At 46.7% G+C, this 20,629-nt stretch overlaps 1 protein-coding gene across 1 annotated transcript in view; it reads right to left on the bottom strand.

Annotated features, from left to right (window-relative positions):
• WDR19 (WD repeat domain 19) overlaps nt 1-20,629 on the bottom strand; it is a 237,992-nt gene that overhangs the window by 25,321 nt on the left and 192,042 nt on the right. The window contains exons 20-24 of the mRNA XM_063957071.1: nt 17,415-17,564; nt 17,248-17,330; nt 15,688-15,771; nt 15,217-15,363; nt 14,159-14,283 (exon numbers count right to left, since the gene is read on the bottom strand). Of these exons, the coding sequence (XP_063813141.1) occupies nt 14,159-14,283; nt 15,217-15,363; nt 15,688-15,771; nt 17,248-17,330; nt 17,415-17,564 (589 nt within the window). The remainder of the gene's footprint in view (nt 1-14,158; nt 14,284-15,216; nt 15,364-15,687; nt 15,772-17,247; nt 17,331-17,414; nt 17,565-20,629) is intronic.

Raw genomic sequence — 20,629 nt, 5'->3', positions numbered from 1 at the left:
TGCAGCATCAGACACAGTGACTGTCAGTGTGATTAGAGGATGCACAAGCATCCAGCTATAATATCAGCGTAGATCTGTATGTGGCATCAGACACAGTGACTGTCAGTGTGATTAGAGGATGCACAAGCATCCAGCTATAATATCAGCGTAGATCTGTATGCAGCATCAGACACAGTGACTGTCAGTGTGATTAGAGGATACATAAGCATCCAGCTATAATATCAGCGTAGATCTGTATGCGGCATCAGACACAGTGACTGTCAGTGTGATTAGAGGATGCACAAGCATCCAGCTATAATATCAGCGTAGATCTGTATGTAGCATCAGACACAGTGACTGTCAGTGTGATTAGAAGATACACAAGCATCCAGCTATAATATCAGCGTAGATCTGTATGCAGCATCAGACACAGTGACTGTCAGTGTGATTAGAGGATGCACAAGCATCCAGCTATAATATCAGCGTAGATCTGTATGCAGCATCAGACACAGTGACTGTCAGTGTGATTAGAGGATGCACAAGCATCCAGCTATAATATCAGCGTAGATCTGTATGCAGCATCAGACACAGTGACTGTCAGTGTGATTAGAAGATACATAAGCATCCAGCTATAATATCAGCGTAGATCTGTATGTGGCATCAGACACAGTGACTGTCAGTGTGATTAGAGGATGCACAAGCATCCAGCTATAATATCAGCGTAGATCTGTATGCAGCATCAGACACAGTGACTGTCAGTGTGATTAGAGGATACATAAGCATCCAGCTATAATATCAGCGTAGATCTGTATGCAGCATCAGACATAGTGACTGTCAGTGTGATTAGAGGATGCACAAGCATCCAGCTATAATATCAGCGTAGATCTGTATGCAGCATCAGACACAGTGACTGTCAGTGTGATTAGAGGATGCACAAGCATCCAGCTATAATATCAGCGTAGATCTGTATGCAGCATCAGACACAGTGACTGTCAGTGTGATTAGAGGATGCACAAGCATCCAGCTATAATATCAGCGTAGATCTGTATGTGGCATCAGACACAGTCACTGTCAGTGTGATTAGAAGATACACAAGCATCCAGCTATAATATCAGCGTAGATCTGTATGCAGCATCAGACACAGTGACTGTCAGTGTGATTAGAGGATGCACAAGCATCCAGCTATAATATCAGCGTAGATCTGTATGCAGCATCAGACACAGTGACTGTCAGTGTGATTAGAGGATGCACAAGCATACAGCTATAATATCAGCGTAGATCTGTATGCAGCATCAGACACAGTGACTGTCAGTGTGATTAGAGGATACACAAGCATCCAGCTATAATATCAGCGTAGATCTGTATGCGGCATCAGACACAGTGACTGTCAGTGTGATTAGAGGATGCACAAGCATCCAGCTATAATATCAGCGTAGATCTGTATGCAGCATCAGACACAGTGACTGTCAGTGTGATTAGAGGATGCACAAGCATCCAGCTATAATATCAGTGTAGATCTGTATGTGGCATCAGACACAGTGACTGTCAGTGTGATTAGAGGATGCACAAGCATCCAGCTATAATATCAGCGTAGATCTGTATGCAGCATCAGACACAGTGACTGTCAGTGTGATTAGAGGATGCACAAGCATCCAGCTATAATATCAGCGTAGATCTGTATGCAGCATCAGACACAGTGACTGTCAGTGTGATTAGAAGATACATAAGCATCCAGCTATAATATCAGCGTAGATCTGTATGCAGCATCAGACACAGTGACTGTCAGTGTGATTAGAGGATGCACAAGCATCCAGCTATAATATCAGCGTAGATCTGTATGCAGCATCAGACACAGTGACTGTCAGTGTGATTAGAGGATGCACAAGCATCCAGCTATAATATCAGCGTAGATCTGTATGCAGCATCAGACACAGTGACTGTCAGTGTGATTAGAGGATGCACACGCGTCCAGCTATAATATCAGCGTAGATCTGTATGCAGCATCAGACACAGTGACTGTCAGTGTGATTAGAGGATGCACAAGCATCCAGCTATAATATCAGCGTAGATCTGTATGCAGCATCAGACACAGTCACTGTCAGTGTGATTAGAGGATGCACACGCGTCCAGCTATAATATCAGCGTAGATCTGTATGCAGCATCAGACATAGTGACTGTCAGTGTGATTAGAGGATGCACAAGCATCCAGCTATAATATCAGCGTAGATCTGTATGCAGCATCAGACATAGTGACTGTCAGTGTGATTAGAGGATGCAAAAGCGTACAGCTATAATAGAGTAGATCTGTATGTGGCATCAGACACAGTGACTGTCAGTGTCATTAGAAGATGCAAAGGCATCCAGGTATAACAGTGTAGATCTGTATGTGACATCGGGCACAGACTATCAGTATACTCTGGTATGAATACAACTAGAATGTACCTATATAGTGTATAATAATAGGATTTAGGTTACCTACCGGTAAAATCTTTTCTCGTAGTCCGTAAAGGATGCTGGGGTCCACATTAGTACCATGGGGTATAGACGGGATCACCAGGAGCCATTGGCACTTTGGAGTTTGAGAGTGTGGGCTGGCTCCTCCCTCTATGCCCATCCTACCAGTCTAGAAACTGTGCCCGAGGAGACGGACATCTTCGAGAGAAGGATTTAACACAGATAGTGATGAGATTCATACCAGCTCACACATACAAGGCACATCAAGCTAGCTTAGCTTGAAAACTCGGCAACCGCTGAAACATTACTTACCAAGTAACAATGCAGTACGTAACTAAAACAAAGTTATACTGAACCAGATAACAACTGCAGGAAAACGAAGCGCTGGGCGGGCGCCCAGCATCCTCTACGGACTACGAGAAAAGGATTTACCGGTAGATAACCAAAATCTTATTTTCTCTTACGTCCTAGAGGATGCTGGGGTCCACATTAGTACCATTGGGATGTACCAAAGCTCCCAGAACGGGAGGGATAGCGCGGAGGCTCATGCAGAACTGATTTACTGAACTTCAGATCATCAGAGGCCAAAGTATCGAACTTGTAGAACTTTGCAAACGTGTTCAACCCAGACCAAGTTACAGCTCGGCAAAGTTGTAACGCCGAGACACCCCGGGCAGCCGCCCAGGAAGACCCCACCTTACGAGTAGAGTGGGCCTTGACAGACGTAGGACACGGCAAGCCTGCCATAGAATATGCATGCTGGATAGTGAACCTGATCCAGCGAGAGATCGTCTGCTTAGAAGCAGGACACCCAATTTTCTTGGGATCATACAGGACAAACAGAGAGTCCGATTTCCTGTGACGAGCAGTCCTCTTCACATATATTTTCAGAGCCCTTATCACATACAAGGACTTTGATGAAATTGAGGAGGCAGTAGCCACTGGCACCACAATAGGTTGGTTGATATGAAATGCCGACACAACCTTTGGAAGAAACTGCTGACGTGTCCAGAGCTCAGCTCTATCTTCGTGGAAGATCAAGTAAGGGCTTTATCAGTACAAAGCCCCCAACTCTGACACACGTCTAGCAAAATCTAAAGCCAACAACGTGACAGCTTTCCACGTAAGAAATTTGACCTCAACCTCCTGTAGAGGCTCGAATCAGTCCAATTGGAGGAACTGCAACACCACATTAAGGTCCCAAGGCGCCGTAGGCGGTACAAAGGGAGTTTGGATGTGCAGAACTCCCTTCAAAAAGGTCTGAACCTCAGGGAGGGCAGCCAATTGTTTCTGGAAGAAATGGAGAGGGCCGAAATCTGGACATTCACAGATCCCAACTTCAGGCCCATATCCACACCAGCTTGTAGGAAGAGGAGAAACCGTCCCAGTTTAAACTCCACCACAGGAAATTTATTGGACTCACACCAACATACATATTTTTTCCAAATTCGATGGTAATGTTTAGACGTTCCTCGTTTCCTAGCCTTTATCAGGGTAGGAATAACTTTGTTCGGAATGCCCTTCCGAGCTAGTATCAGGCGTTCAACCTCCATGCTGTCAAACGTAGCCGCGGTAAGTCTGGATAGGCGAACGGCCCCTGCTGCAGCAGGTCCTCCCGAAGAGGAAGAGGCCTCGGCTCTTCTTGCAGTAGATCCAAAAGAGCCGCGTACCAAGCCCTTCTTGGCCAGCGGGAGCAATGAGGATCACTTGAACCCTTGTTCTCCTTATGAGCTTTAGAACTCTTGGGATGAGTGGAAGTGGAGGAAACACGTACACCGACTGGAAAACCCACGGAGTCACCAGGGCGTCCACCGCCACTGCTTGCGGGTCCCTCGACCTGGAACAATACCGCCGAAGCGTCTTGTTGAGACGAGAGGCCATCATGTCGATCTGGGGTACGCCCCAAAGATCTGTTACCTCCTTGAACACCTCCGGATGGAGACCCCACTTCCCTGGATGGAGATCGTGTCTGCTGAGGAACTCCACTTCCCAGTTGTCTACTCCCGGAATGAAGATTGCTGACAGCACGAACGCATGCTTTTCTGCCCAGAGGATGATTCTTGTTACCTCTTCCATTGCAGCTCTGCTCTTCGTTCCGCCCTGTCAGTTTATGTAAGCCATTGTTGTCACATTGTCCGACTGCACTTGTATGGCCCAATTTCTCAGAAGATGGGCCGCATGGAGAATACTGTTGTAGACGGCACTTAGTTCCAGAATGTTTATCGGCAGGCCGGCTTCCAGACTTGACCACCTTCCTTGGAAGGTTTCCCCTTGAGTGACTGCGCCCCACCTCCGGAGACTTACATCCGTGGTTAGAAGTATCCAGTCCTGAATCCCGAACCTGCGGCCCACCAGAAGGTGAGGTAATTGCAGCCACTAGAGGAGTGAAATCCTGGCCTTTGGCGACAGACGTATTCTCTGGTGCATGTGTAGATGGGATCCTGACCACTTGTCCAGGAGGTCCAGTTGGAAGGACCGAGCGTGAAACCTCCCGTACTGCAGAGCCTCGTAAGAGGGCACCATCTTCCTCAGAAGGTGAATGCACTGATGAACTAACACCCGAGCTCGCTTCAGGACATCCCGGACCATCGGTTGAATCACCAACGCCTTCTCCTCTGGGAGAAACACCCTCTGCACCTCCGTGTCGAGGATCATTCCCAGAAAGGACAACTTCCTGGTTGGTTCCAAATGTGATTTTGGAAGATTCAGGATCCAACCATGTTCCCTGAGAGGCTGGGTCGTAAGTGCTATGGACCGTAACAGCTTCTCCTTGGACGATGCCTTTATCAGCAGATCGTCCAGATATGGAATTATGTTCACCCTCCGTCTGCGGAGAAGAATCATCATCTCCGCCATCACCTTGGTGAATACCCTCGGTGCTGTGGAGAGGCCGAATGTGAGGGCCTGGAACTGAAAGTGACAGTCCAACAGTGCGAATCGAAGATAAGCTTGATGCGGCAGCCAAATCGGAATGTGGAGGTACGCATCCTTGATATCCAGGGATACTAAGAATTTCCCCTCCTCCAGACCTGATATCACTGCCCTTAGAGACTCCATTTTGAACTTGAACTCCCTGAAAAAGGGGTTTAGTGATTTTAAGATCAGAATGGGCCTGACTGAACCATCCGGTTTCGGTACCACGAAAAGGTCTGAATAGTAACCTTTGTTTTGCATATGAGGTGGTTCTGGCACAATAACCTGTGCCTCCACCAACTTCTGGACGGCTTCTTTCAGGACATTCCTGTCCGCCAGTAGAGCTGGCAAGCCTGATCTGAATAATCGGTGAGGAGGGAGATTTTGAAATTCCAGCCTGTACCCCTGGGACACAATATCTTGCACCCAGGGGTCCAGGCCGGAGGACACCCAGACATGACTGAAATGTCTGAGTCTCACTCCCACCGGCCCCACCTCTGGAGCGTGCAGTCCACCGTCATGCGGAGGACTTTGGTGTACCTGAAGCAGGTTTCTATTCCTGGGAACCTGCAGCCGCAGGTTTCTTGGACTTGGGCCGACCTCCCCGAAAGAAGGTGTTGGACTGTTTGGCCTTTCTGGGCTTGGTAGACCGAAAGGGCTGTGATGTAACTGAAGAAAAGGGTTTAGCTGAGGGAAGAAAGGGTGACTTAACAGCCGTAGCCGTGGAGATCCACGCATCTTATGCCTCCCCAAAGAGAGCCTGACCTGTGTAGGGTAGGGTCTCCACACTTCTCCTGGATTCCGCGTTGGTAGACCACTGGCGCAACCACAGTCCTCGACAAGCTGATACTGACATGGAGGAAATTCCTGCAGCCATGGAACCCAGGTCCTTCATGGATTCTACCAGAAATCCTGCCGAATCCTGAATGTTACGTAAAAACAATTCAACATTACATTTTTCCATAGTATCCAAGTCCTCAAGTAATGTGCCTGACCACTTTACTATAGCCTTGGCAATTCAAGCACTAGCAATAGTGGGGCATAGTATTGCCCCAGAAGCCGTGTACATGGATTTGAGCGTATTATCAATTTTACGATCAGCCGGCTCTTTTAAGGCGGTAGATCCTGGAGCAGGTAAAACCACCCTTTTTGAGAATCTGGATACGGACACATCAACAATAGGCGGGGTTTCCTTTTTTTTTTTTTTTCCTCTACCGGGAAAGGAAACGCTACCAGAACCCTTTTGGGTATCTGGAATTTTTTATCCGGGTTTTCCCAAGCCTTTTCAAATATAGCATTTAATTCCTTTCACGCAGGGAAGGTTAGCGAGGCTTGCTTATTGTCAGTGAAGTAAGCCTCCTCAACCTACTCGGGTGTTGTATCAGCAAGATTCAACACATCCCTAATAGCCTCTATCATTAACTGCACCCCTTTAGCAAGAGATGCCGTTCCCCGCAACATATCCCCGTTACCATCTGCAGTATCAGAATCGGTATCATCCTGCATGATCTGTGCAAGAGCACGTTTATGTGAACACACAGCGGGGAGCCCTGATGTACCAGAACTGGGCCAGACTGCCATAGAGTTCTGTAAAGCCTGAGTTGCAGATTCATTTTGTGCAACCCTATTTGAAATCTGAGAAATCATAGATTTCATAGAGGATAACCACTCAGGCTCCCTGGCTGGAATCTGTGCTAAACCAGTGCAATCCTGATTACATGGAATGAGATCATCCTGAGAGGACATATCCTCTGCAGCATATGACACAGAGTCCCTGGACATTGCTTAATGGAGACCACAGACACGCCATACACACACAGGGGAGTACAGACAGAGTTTCAACCTCCAAGAATGGCAAGAGAGACACAGAGATTGGAGCCAACCAACACACAGCGCTTTTTAGGTAAAGGGAGACCCCCCCCATCAGCGCTGACTGTGAACCTTAATAGGTTACACAGTCATTTTGCAGCCTCCCCCTCCTTCTACAACCCCCTGGTACCATGAGAGATAGCTGGCGTTGCTGTGGAGAGACGTGCTCTTCACTGACAGCGCTGTGCAGGCAGGAAAATGGCGCTGAACGCTTCTGGGTCCGCTCTGAGGAGAAGCTCCGCCCCCAAAATGGCGCTGTCTTCCCGCTCTTCATAGAATTATACTGGCCTGAGGATTTATGCTGGCTGAGATCCAGGGACCCCGACAGGCTGTGTGACCAGTGTAGGGTGTAGGCGCTGGCTCAGGGCGCCCCTCACAGCGCTGCACTATGTACAGCTGAGCCTCCGGAGCGCAGTTAATACTGCACTCCTACCCTGATGCCTCCATCATTACACCGGCCCCCCGCTTGCTAGGGGGGTCGGTGACTCACTCGCCACTGATCTTCGGCTCTGTAAGGGGGTGGCGGCATGCTGCTGGGGTGAGCGATCCCCTGTGACGGGGAACGTTCTATCCCCACAGTAGCTCAGTGTCCTGTCAGCGGAGATAGTGGCTCAGATCCCTCAGGGCGGACACTACTCCCCCCCTTAGTCCCGCGAAGCAGGGAGGCTGTTGCCAGCAGCCTCCCTGTAAAATAATAAACTCTAAACTAAACTTTACTAGAGAAACTCTGGAGAGCTCCTCTAGCTGTGACCAGCTCCTCCGGGCACATTTTCTAAACTGAGTCTGGTAGGAGGGGCATAGAGGGAGGAGCCAGCCCACACTCTCAAACTCTTAAAGTGCCAATGGATCCTGGTGGACCCGTCTATACCCCATGGTACTAATGTGGACCCCAGCATCCTAAAGGATGTAAGAGAAATATAATGTACCTATATAGTCAGTGTTGATCTGTATGTGGCATCAGACACAGTGACTGTCAGTGTGATTAGAAGAGGCACAAGCATCCAGCTATAATATCAGCATAGATCTGTATGAGGCATTAGACACAGTGACTGTCAGTGTGATTAGAAGAGGCACAAGCATACAGCTATAATATCAGCATAGATCTGTATGAGGCATTAGACACAGTGACTGTCAGTGTGATTAGAAGAGGCACAAGCATACAGCTATAATATCAGCGTAGATCTGTATGCAGCATCAGACACAGTGACTGTCAGTGTGATTAGAGGATACATAAGCATCCAGCTATAATATCAGCGTAGATCTGTATGTGGCATCAGACACAGTGACTGTCAGTGTGATTAGAGGATGCACAAGCATCCAGCTATAATATCAGCATAGATCTGTATGAGGCATCAGACACAGTGACTGTCAGTGTGATTAGAAGATACACAAGCATCCAGCTATAATATCAGCATAGATCTGTATGTGGCATCAGACATAGTGACTGTCAGTGTGATTAGAGGATACATAAGCATCCAGCTATAATATCAGCATAGATCTGTATGTAGCATCAGACACAGTGACTGTCAGTGTGATTAGAGGATGCACAAGCATCTAGCTATAATATCAGCGTAGATCTGTATGCAGCATCAGACATAGTGACTGTCAGTATGATTAGAGGATGCACACCCATCCAGCTATAATATCAGCGTAGATCTGTATGCAGCATCAGACATAGTGACTGTCAGTGTGATTAGAGGATACATAAGCATCCAGCTATAATATCAGCATAGATCTGTATGTAGCATCAGACACAGTGACTGTCAGTGTGATTAGAGGATGCACAAGCATCTAGCTATAATATCAGCGTAGATCTGTATGCAGCATCAGACATAGTGACTGTCAGTATGATTAGAGGATGCACACCCATCCAGCTATAATATCAGTGTAGATCTGTATGTAGCATCAGACACAGTGACTGTCAATGTGATTAGAGGATGCACAAGCATCTAGCTATAATATCAGCGTAGATCTGTATGCAGCATCAGACATAGTGACTGTCAGTATGATTAGAGGATGCACACCCATCCAGCTATAATATCAGCGTAGATCTGTATGCAGCATTAGACACAGTGACTGTCAGTGTGATTAGAAGATACACAAGCATCCAGCTATAATATCAGTGTAGATCTGTATGCAGCATCAGACACAGTGACTGTCAGTGTGATTAGAAGATGCACAAGCATCCAGCTATAATATCAGCGTAGATCTGTATGCAGCATCAGACACAGTGACTGTCAGTGTGATTAGAGGATGCACAACCATCCAGCTATAATATCAGTGTAGATCTGTATGCAGCATCAGACATAGTGACTGTCAGTATGATTAGAGGATGCACACCCATCCAGCTATAATATCAGTGTAGATCTGTATGCAGCATCAGACACAGTGACTGTCAGTGTGATTAGAGGATACATAAGCATCCAGCTATAATATCAGCGTAGATCTGTATGCAGCATCAGACACAGTGACTGTCAGTGTGATTAGAGGATACATAAGCATCCAGCTATAATATCAGCGTAGATCTGTATGCGGCATCAGACACAGTGACTGTCAGTGTGATTAGAGGATGCACAAGCATCCAGCTATAATATCAGCGTAGATCTGTATGCAGCATCAGACACAGTGACTGTCAGTGTGATTAGAAGATGCACAAGCATCCAGCTATAATATCGGCATAGATCTGTATGCAGCATCAGACACAGTGACTGTCAGTGTGATTAGAAGATGCACAAGCATCCAGCTATAATATCGGCATAGATCTGTATGCAGCATCAGACACAGTGACTGTCAGTGTGATTAGAAGAGGCACAAGCATCCAGCTATAATATCAGCGTAGATCTGTATGCAGCATCAGACACAGTGACTGTCAGTGTGATTAGAAGAGGCACAAGCATCCAGCTATAATATCAGCGTAGATCTGTATGCAGCATCAGACACAGTGACTGTCAGTGTGATTAGAGGATACATAAGCATCCAGCTATAATATCAGCGTAGATCTGTATGCAGCATCAGACACAGTGACTGTCAGTGTGATTAGAGGATGCACAAGCATCCAGCTATAATATCAGCGTAGATCTGTATGTAGCATCAGACACAGTGACTGTCAGTGTGATTAGAAGATACACAAGCATCCAGCTATAATATCAGCGTAGATCTGTATGCAGCATCAGACACAGTGACTGTCAGTGTGATTAGAGGATGCACAACCATCCAGCTATAATATCAGTGTAGATCTGTATGCAGCATCAGACACAGTGACTGTCAGTGTGATTAGAAGAGGCACAAGCATCCAGCTATAATATCAGCATAGATCTGTATGCAGCATCAGACACAGTGACTGTCAGTGTGATTAGAGGATACATAAGCATCCAGCTATAATATCAGCGTAGATCTGTATGCAGCATCAGACACAGTGACTGTCAGTGTGATTAGAGGATGCACAAGCATCCAGCTATAACATCAGCGTAGATCTGTATGCAGCATCAGACACAGTGACTGTCAGTGTGATTAGAGGATGCACAAGCATCCAGCTATAATATCAGCGTAGATCTGTATGCAGCATCAGACACAGTGACTGTCAGTGTGATTAGAGGATGCACAAGCATCCAGCTATAATATCAGTGTAGATCTGTATGCAGCATCAGACACAGTGACTGTCAGTGTGATTAGAGGATGCACACCCATCCAGCTATAATATCGGCGTAGATCTGTATGCAGCATCAGACACAGTGACTGTCAGTGTGATTAGAGGATGCACAAGCATCCAGCTATAATATCAGCGTAGATCTGTATGAGGCATCAGACACAGTGACTGTCAGTGTGATTAGAAGATGCACAAGCATCCAGCTATAATATCAGCGTAGATCTGTATGCAGCATCAGACATAGTGACTGTCAGTGTGATTAGAAGATACACAAGCATCCAGCTATAATATCAGCGTAGATCTGTATGCAGCATCAGACACAGTGACTGTCAGTGTGATTAGAAGATGCACAAGCATCCAGCTATAATATCAGCGTAGATCTGTATGCAGCATCAGACACAGTGACTGTCAGTGTGATTAGAGGATGCACAAGCATCCAGCTATAATATCAGCATAGATCTGTATGCAGCATCAGACACAGTGACTGTCAGTGTGATTAGAGGATGCACAAGCATACAGCTATAATATCAGCGTAGATCTGTATGCAGCATCAGACACAGTGACTGTCAGTGTGATTAGAGGATACATAAGCATCCAGCTATAATATCAGCGTAGATCTGTATGTGGCATCAGACACAGTGACTGTCAGTGTGATTAGAAGATGGACAAGCATCCAGCTATAATATCAGCGTAGATCTGTATGCAGCATCAGACACAGTGACTGTCAGTGTGATTAGAGGATGCACAAGCATCCAGCTATAATATCAGCATAGATCTGTATGAGGCATTAGACACAGTGACTGTCAGTGTGATTAGAAGAGGCACAAGCATCCAGCTATAATATCAGCGTAGATCTGTATGCAGCATCAGACACAGTGACTGTCAGTGTGATTAGAAGATGCACAAGCATCCAGCTATAATATCAGCGTAGATCTGTATGAGGCATCAGACACAGTGACTGTCAGTGTGATTAGAAGATGCACAAGCATCCAGCTATATCATCAGCGTAGATCTGTATGCAGCATCAGACACAGTGACTGTCAGTGTGATTAGAGGATGCACAAGCATCCAGCTATAATATCAGCGTAGATCTGTATGCAGCATCAGACACAGTGACTGTCAGTGTGATTAGAAGATGCACAAGCATCCAGCTATAATATCGGCGTAGATCTGTATGCAGCATCAGACACAGTGACTGTCAGTGTGATTAGAAGAGGCACAAGCATCCAGCTATAATATCAGCGTAGATCTGTATGCAGCATCAGACACAGTGACTGTCAGTGTGATTAGAGGATGCACAAGCATCCAGCTATAATATCAGCGTAGATCTGTATGTAGCATCAGACACAGTGACTGTCAGTGTGATTAGAAGATGGACAAGCATCCAGCTATAATATCAGCGTAGATCTGTATGCAGCATCAGACACAGTGACTGTCAGTGTGATTAGAGGATACACAAGCATCCAGCTATAATATCAGCGTAGATCTGTATGCAGCATCAGACACAGTGACTGTCAGTGTGATTAGAGGATGCACAACCATCCAGCTATAATATCAGCGTAGATCTGTATGCAGCATCAGACACAGTGACTGTCAGTGTGATTAGAAGATACACAAGCATCCAGCTATAATATCAGCGTAGATCTGTATGTGGCATCAGACACAGTGACTGTCAGTGTGATTAGAGGATGCACAAGCATCCAGCTATAATATCAGCGTAGATCTGTATGCAGCATCAGACATAGTGACTGTCAGTGTGATTAGAAGATACACAAGCATCCAGCTATAATATCAGCGTAGATCTGTATGCAGCATCAGACACAGTGACTGTCAGTGTGATTAGAGGATGCACAAGCATCCAGCTATAATATCAGCGTAGATCTGTATGTGGCATCAGACACAGTGACTGTCAGTGTGATTAGAGGATGCACAAGCATCCAGCTATAATATCAGCGTAGATCTGTATGCAGCATCAGACATAGTGACTGTCAGTGTGATTAGAGGATGCACAAGCATCCAGCTATAATATCAGCGTAGATCTGTATGCAGCATCAGACACAGTGACTGTCAGTGTGATTAGAGGATGCACAAGCATCCAGCTATAATATCAGCGTAGATCTGTATGCAGCATCAGACACAGTGACTGTCAGTGTGATTAGAAGATACACAAGCATCCAGCTATAATATCAGCGTAGATCTGTATGCAGCATCAGACACAGTGACTGTCAGTGTGATTAGAAGAGGCACAAGCATCCAGCTATAATATCAGCGTAGATCTGTATGTGGCATCAGACACAGTGACTGTCAGTGTGATTAGAGGATACATAAGCATCCAGCTATAATATCAGCGTAGATCTGTATGCAGCATCAGACACAGTGACTGTCAGTGTGATTAGAGGATGCACAAGCATCCAGCTATAATATCAGCGTAGATCTGTATGCAGCATCAGACACAGTGACTGTCAGTGTGATTAGAGGATGCACAAGCATCCAGCTATAATATCAGCGTAGATCTGTATGTGGCATCAGACACAGTGACTGTCAGTGTGATTAGAGGATGCACAACCATCCAGCTATAATATCAGCGTAGATCTGTATGTGGCATCAGACACAGACTATCCGTATACTTTGGTATGAATATAACTAGAGACACAAGAATGTACCTATGTAGTCAGTGTTGATCTCTAGGGTGTGGTATTGAAAGTCGACAGTAACTAGGTCGACAATGTCTAGGTCGACCACTATTGGTCGACAGTAACTAGATCGACAGGGTGTCTAGGTCGACAAGGGTCTTTAGGTCGACATGTTCTAGGTCGACGGGTCAAAAGGTCGACATGAGTTTTTAATGTTATTTTGGTGTCGTTTTCTTCGTAGAGTGACCGGGAACCCCAATTAGTGCACCGCTTCGCTCGCCATGCTTCGGGCATGTTGCCTTCGCTCCGCTACCGCTTCGCTCGGCACAGATTACCGTTCCAATCGTAGTCCACGTGGATCGTTAAGTATGAAAAGGTTAAAAAAAAGAAAAAAATTGTGAAAAACTCATGTCGACCTTTTGACCTGTCGACCTAGAACATGTCAACCTAAAGACCCCGTCGACCTATACACTCTGTCGACCTAGTTACTGTCGACCAATAGTGGTCGACCTAGACATTGTCGACCTAGTTACTGTCGACTTTCAATCCGGATCCCGATCTCTATGTGGTATCAGGCACGATGACTGTCAGTGAAATCAGTAGATTCACAAGCATCCAGCTACAACATCAGCTTAATATAGTATCTATGTAAAAGTGAGTGCACCTATAACATCAGCGTAGATCTCCATCTGGTTGTGTTGCCGGGCCAGCTGGAACGCCTCATTGTTACATTTGGATAGGACTAGGAATTGTATTGCTGAGCCATAGTCGCTGAGACGGAGGAAGAATCTACAAACAACAGCAGATCATTGTTATAACAAGACACAGCTATTTTACAATATGACATGTTGTGTATCCACACACTCAGTATTAGTTAACTGCACAACACCAGTGTAGGCTGTACTGATTATAATTCTATTAAGACAAAATTAACATTAAAGAGCTGATGCTGAGTACACAAAATATGCACCCATAGACCGAGCTACACAGATCTGCACGTTATCCTTTTACAGGTAGACTCCAGGACCCAGCAGGCTCTGGAGGCCAGGGCATGCTTATAGTTCTATATGTGCCAACATTGGTATTTCTACAAGCATACCCACACAGGGTTTGGTAGGACCCATAATTACACAGCCAAGAAAAAAATTCCTCTTCACTAGTTTTAAACATTTTATTACCCCACATCCCCTGCTATACAGGTGTGGGAAGAGACGTTCTGTTGTTTAATTACAGTTTTCTTCTTATCATAACAAAGACAAAATGCAAATATTCCTGCTGGAGATGCTGATGCTATCTGTACCAGCCTGAGGCCACCTGCTCCTACTGGCCAGCATATACAGTACTGCAGGTCTTTATAGGATCGCAATTGAGACAACATGCCCTTTCTGTATATCGTCTATGTGAGATCGCTCTGTCTCTCTGATCGCCAGTATAGATACGATCAGGATGCATCTCACTCTGCGTTCCAGAATTTGTGTGCACAAGAACAGTGAGAAGATACGCAAAATACACTGTGAATACGGGCGTACGTGGAACTCAGCCCCAAAATGGTTGGTAAATGGTTGTTGACAATTCTGGCTGGTAAATGTACATGACTGACACCTTTACAAAGCTATGTACTAACTGTAAATAAAACCACTCCAGAGAAGGAGCGAATAACTGTGTCTGCTACTACACACATCACTTGCACCAGGCACCAGGTACTGGTGACATAAGATTTACCTGGCTACCATCTTGGCTCCTTCCAGCGACTGAGTCTCTTTCACTATCCCAACCGCTTTTTCCGGATTATTTAAGTGATCCAAATAGATGCGTATGACGTTATCCCAGTCTCGTGCGTTCTCATAAGCCAAGGCCGCCTCTTTATACCTGTAGGGGGCACAGAGAAGCTCATTGCCCCGGCGCGCTTTACAAGCAGGCAGAAGAACACTTAAATAAATGCACCTAATCACATGACAAGTCTCTGCCAATAACTGTACATCCATGGAGGTGCTAACCGGATCCCCTCTTTACAGGCTATCGCACTACCTTTCACCATTTATATACTATACATTAGGTATAGATATATTTGTACATAATCCGAAATACTAATAACCATGGGAAATCCTCCAGCGTATGATGTCACAGTAAAATACTAATATTCTACAACAAAATAAACGTCTGCGTGGATAAAACAGGATATGAATAACTCACTTCCCGTCAGCTTCCTTTGCTTTTGCATACTGTAGGTGGATCTTTGGAGACGACACATTGGGAAGCAGCTCTCCCACCTTCGCCCTGACAAATAACAGAATGAATAATTATTTGCAGTGTGTTATCAGCAAGGTGTACTCTGTGATAAAGTTGTGGATGTTACGCAGTCTTCACTGTCTACAAGTTGCACCACCACCTTCTGGATAAATTCCAGTAACCACCATCTTCCTCCGGGGTACAGCCCAGAGAGAAGCTCTATTTAGCGGTTTTCACCACAGTTCCTCCGGTTCTGTAACATATAAACTTAATTCACGGTTCAATCGCTGTGCCCGGACCCTGCATCCTCCAGCACCGAGCGCATGTGGCGTCATATTGTCACAGAAGAGGAGGCCAGGAGCAGGAACCTGGGCATCAGGTGCAACCTAAGGACACATCCTGAGACTCTGCAGGCACCACACATGCTGGAGACAGATGCCACATACTCGGCTTTACGCTCTTGGTATGTCCCTGGCTGCATGAGGCCCCAACTTCAGTATGGCCCAGGCTGAGAGAATAGCCAGTGCAGCCCAAGGGGCTCTGGCTACTGTAGGAGGAAAACGAGTTAGAATCTAATAGACTGTAGTAAGAACGTACTTCATGGACACAAAAATACAATTAGAGTTTCTATTCCTCAAGGAATCCCACGCAAGCACGGGAGAACATACAAACTCCACACAAATAGGACCCCTAAACCCATAACCCCAGTGCTGTGAGGCAATGCTGACCACTGTGCGACAGTGCTGCCAAATGAGTCCCTACTCCAGGACCCTATATAAAAAAGGATTACAGAGTCCTCAAATAGGAAGAAACTGATAACTATAATATATTTTTTCTTCCTTTCAGTTAAAAACAAATATACCATTTTCAGATTATTTATAGCATTAATAGGTATCACTGAGCGCTGCAAAAGCTTTGCAAACATTTTAAATGGTAAGAAGGCCCTTGGGTGCCTGCCATGTTCTCATGGAGCAAACAGGAAGCAGAGGAGGATGTTGTTTCAAACAGCACTGATACAGGTTAGATGAAACCTCACGCTCACACGTAGCTAGCACACATGGAGGTTGGCTGTAACCAGGATGCAGCAGAATAATAATAAATTATACATCATTAAATATCACAAACAGATTTACCAACAGGCTATAAAGTAGTGACCTCACACTTTCAGTGATGGAATCATGTATCAGCCATTGTGTATCATCAATGAAACGTGCAGTTTTACCAGGTGTGCCTAAACATTATACGCGGATATTAAACTGTGCATGCTCATTAAGCCAATGCATAGACAGGCGGCCACACACAGTTTGCACTTTTTAAACATTACATGCAAGAGGGGGTAATGCTTAACCCCACTGCCGCACTGTAGCCCTAAGTCCCCTGGGGGTCGCCTAAACCTACCCTCCCCCATCCCCGATGGATTGTCAGGATTATTGTGCGCCAGGATCCCGACCGTCGCCATTGTAACTGTATCCTGTTATACAATACAGTCTAAATCACTCATGTTTCACAGGTTACACTTCTTACCAGTTTTTACATCGGATATAAACAGAGGCTGCTTTGTCATAGTACTGTCCCTTCTCATACAGCTGGGCTGCCTCTGACAATTGCTGGTATAGAAAGAAGAGAGGAAAGCGATGAATAATTGTGCCCAGTGCAGACTCCTCATTGTCCCCAGGGCTGACCCAACATACCTTCATGCTTTCCAGTATTGCGCCGCAGTCTTTCTTCAGCAGTCTGCTGGGGTGTTTGAGCGCCTGATTCACCCCGCGCCGTATATCGCCCATGCGGATGGACATTCGCGCTACTCCAGCGAGGCACGTTTCATCGTGTTCCTGATACTGCTGGAATATAGCCTTCAATTACAAACTGCGTATATAACTCTTTCTATGAGAGAAGCACCCCTGGGCCGAAATCAGGATTTTGGTTCTTACCGATAAATCCCTTTCTCCGATTCCACAGGGGACACTGGAGAGCAGTCACAATGGGGATATAGTAGGCAGCAACTGGGAGCTGGCACTTTAAAATTTCAACAATGCGGCTAGCTCCTCCCCTACTATGTCCCCCCTCCAAGCCAGTCTACCTAAAACTATGCCCGAGGAGAGCTGGAAGCGACCAACGTTAAAGTAGAGGAGGTTAACTAAGCCATGTAAACCAGGATAACACCAAGTAAACCTGGAAACCTATTAGAAAAAGGTTAACCTGAACAAAACAAGCAGTCACTCAGTGACATGCAAACCATGAAGTGAAAAAGGAGGAAACATCGCTGAGAGGGCATCCCCTGTCGAATCGGAGAAAGGGATTTATCGGTAACTACCAAAATCCTGAATTCTCCTTCATCCACTAGGGGACACTGGAGAGCAGTCACAATGGGGACGTCCCAGAGCTCCCAAGACGGGAGGGAGAGCGCCGAGAGTCCTGCAAAACCGCTCGGCCAAACTGTGATGCAGAGGCCGCAAAAGTGTCAAACTTGTAAAACTTGACAAACTTATGCCGGCCTAACCAAGTAGCAGCGCGACATAAAGTAGTCATGGAGACCCCACGGGCGGCTGCCCATGAGTGCCCCACAGAGCGCATAGAGTGCACCAAAATTGAAGACGGAGGCTCTCGAGAAGCCGCCAAATAAGCTTGTCTGATGGTCAGCCGAATCCATCAGGACAACGTCTGCTTAGAAGCCGGCCATCCACGACGGGCAGCATCGTACAGAACAAATAAGGAGTCAGACTTCCGAATAGCCAAAGTCCTATCCACATAGATTTTGAGCGCCCTGACAACATCCAATGATCTCAAATCCGGTGAGTCCGCCGAGAGGGCCGGAACCACAAGTGGCTGATTGATGTGAAAATCGGACACCACCTAGGGGAGAAAAGACATGCGAGTACGAAGCTCAGCCCTATCTTCATGAAATACCAGGTAAGGAGGTCGACAAGAGAGAGCCCCAAATTCCGACACCCGTCTGGCCCAGAGCCCGGAGAAGGACCACCTTCCAGGTTAGATATTTAATCTCCATCGACTCCAGTGGCTCAAATAACGGAGACTGCAGAAAAGAGAGGACCAGGTTGAGGTCCCATGGTGCTGTCGGAGGGCGAAAGGGAGGTTATATTCGTAGAAACCCCTGAAAGAAGATCTGAACTTCCGTCTGCAAGGCTAATTTCTTCTGGAAGAAAACCGAAAGAGCAGAAACCTGAACCTTCAGTGAACCCAGTCGTAGCCTTGCCGAGAAACCTGCCTGCAGAAAACTGAGAAGGCAGGCTAAGTGGAAAACTGAAGGAGAAAACCCTCGACGTTCACACCAGGCTACATAAGCCTTCTAAATGCGGTAGCAGTGAGACGATGTGACTGACTTTCGAGCCTGAAGCATAGTAGGTATAACTGTACGAGGAATCCCCTTCCTTTTCAAGATGGCCTTCTCAAAAGCCACGCCGTCACACGTAGCCTGCGTAAGTCTGGATAAAGAAAAGGAACCTGTTGTAGCAGATCGTCTCGTAGTGGCAGGGGCCAAGGCTCCGCTACTGACAACAGGTGTAGGGCGGAGTACCAAGTCCTGCGCGGCCAATCTCGAGCCACCAGGAGGACCAGTGCGTCTTCTCTCTTGATGCGTTGCAAAACCCGAGGCAACAACGGGAAAGGAGGAAAGAGGTAAACTAACCGGAAATTCCAAGGAGCCGTGAGGGCATCCATGGCCGCCGCATCCGAGAGTAATGAAGAGGCAGTTGATGGTTCAGGCGGGACGACATGAGGTCGATCTGTGGTCTTCCCCACCGGCGGACCAGCTGACAAAACACCTGGGGATTGAGTGACCACTCCACCGGGTGCATGTCCTGGCGGCTGAGATAATCGGCTTCCCAATTGTCCACTCCTGGAATGAATATCGCCAAGGACAAAGCATGTTCCTCTGCCCAGAGGAGGATGTTGGTGACCTGCCTCATCACAGCATGGCTGCGAGTGCTGCCCTGACGGTTGATGTACGCTACCGTCGTGGCATTTTCGGACTGAACTCTGACTGTCGATCGCGCAGCAGGTGATGTTCCTGAAGTAGGGCATTGTACACTGCCCGTAGCTCGAGAATGTTTATGGGGAGAGCGGATGTGTGAATCGACCAGCGCCCCTGAAACAGATGTTCCAGGGTCACCGCCCCCCAGCCTCGCAGACTTGCGTCTGTGGTGAGGAGAGTCCAATCCCAAACGCCGAACCGCTTTCCTTCCAACAGATGTGTCGAATTGAGCCACCAGAGAGACGACCGTGCTTTTGGAGACAGTGTCACCCGCTGATGAAGAAATAGATGAGACCCTGACCACTGATGTAGAAGACACAGTTGGAAGGGTCGAGAGTGGAACCGTCCGTATGGAAGAGCTTCGAAGGCCGCCACCATCTTCACCAGAAGGCGAATGCACAGATACACTGATACCCGACGGTGTCGAAGTACCGACCTCACCAACGTCTGAAGAGAGGGTCTCGTCCTGAGGAAGAAAAACCTTCTGACGGACCGTGTCGAGAATCATTCCCAAGAACAGCAACCGCTGTGAGGGGCATAAGTAAGACTTCGGGAAGTTCAGGATCCACCCGTGCCGAATCAGAAGGTCCTGGGTTATCCGGATATTCTGAAGCAACAGGTCTGCAGAGTGCGCCTTCAGCAGCAGATCGTCCAGATAGGGGACAATAGTCACACCCTGCTTCCGAAGTAGGCCATCATGACCGCCATGAACTTTGTGAACACTCTGGAGGCAGAAGAGAGACCGAACGGAAGGGCCTGGAAGTGGAAATGAGCGTCCTGTATCGCGGACCGGAGAAAAGCCTGATGAGGATGCCAAATGGGAACACGTAAGTATGCATCTTTGATATCTAAAGACGCCAGAAACTCGTTTTCCTCCAATCCAGCAATAACAGACTGAAGGGACTTTATCTTGAA

This window comes from Pseudophryne corroboree, chromosome 1, assembly GCF_028390025.1.
Source record: "Pseudophryne corroboree isolate aPseCor3 chromosome 1, aPseCor3.hap2, whole genome shotgun sequence".
NCBI lineage: Eukaryota > Metazoa > Chordata > Amphibia > Anura > Myobatrachidae > Pseudophryne > Pseudophryne corroboree.
This window is presented reverse-complemented; position numbering and strand designations above follow the sequence as displayed.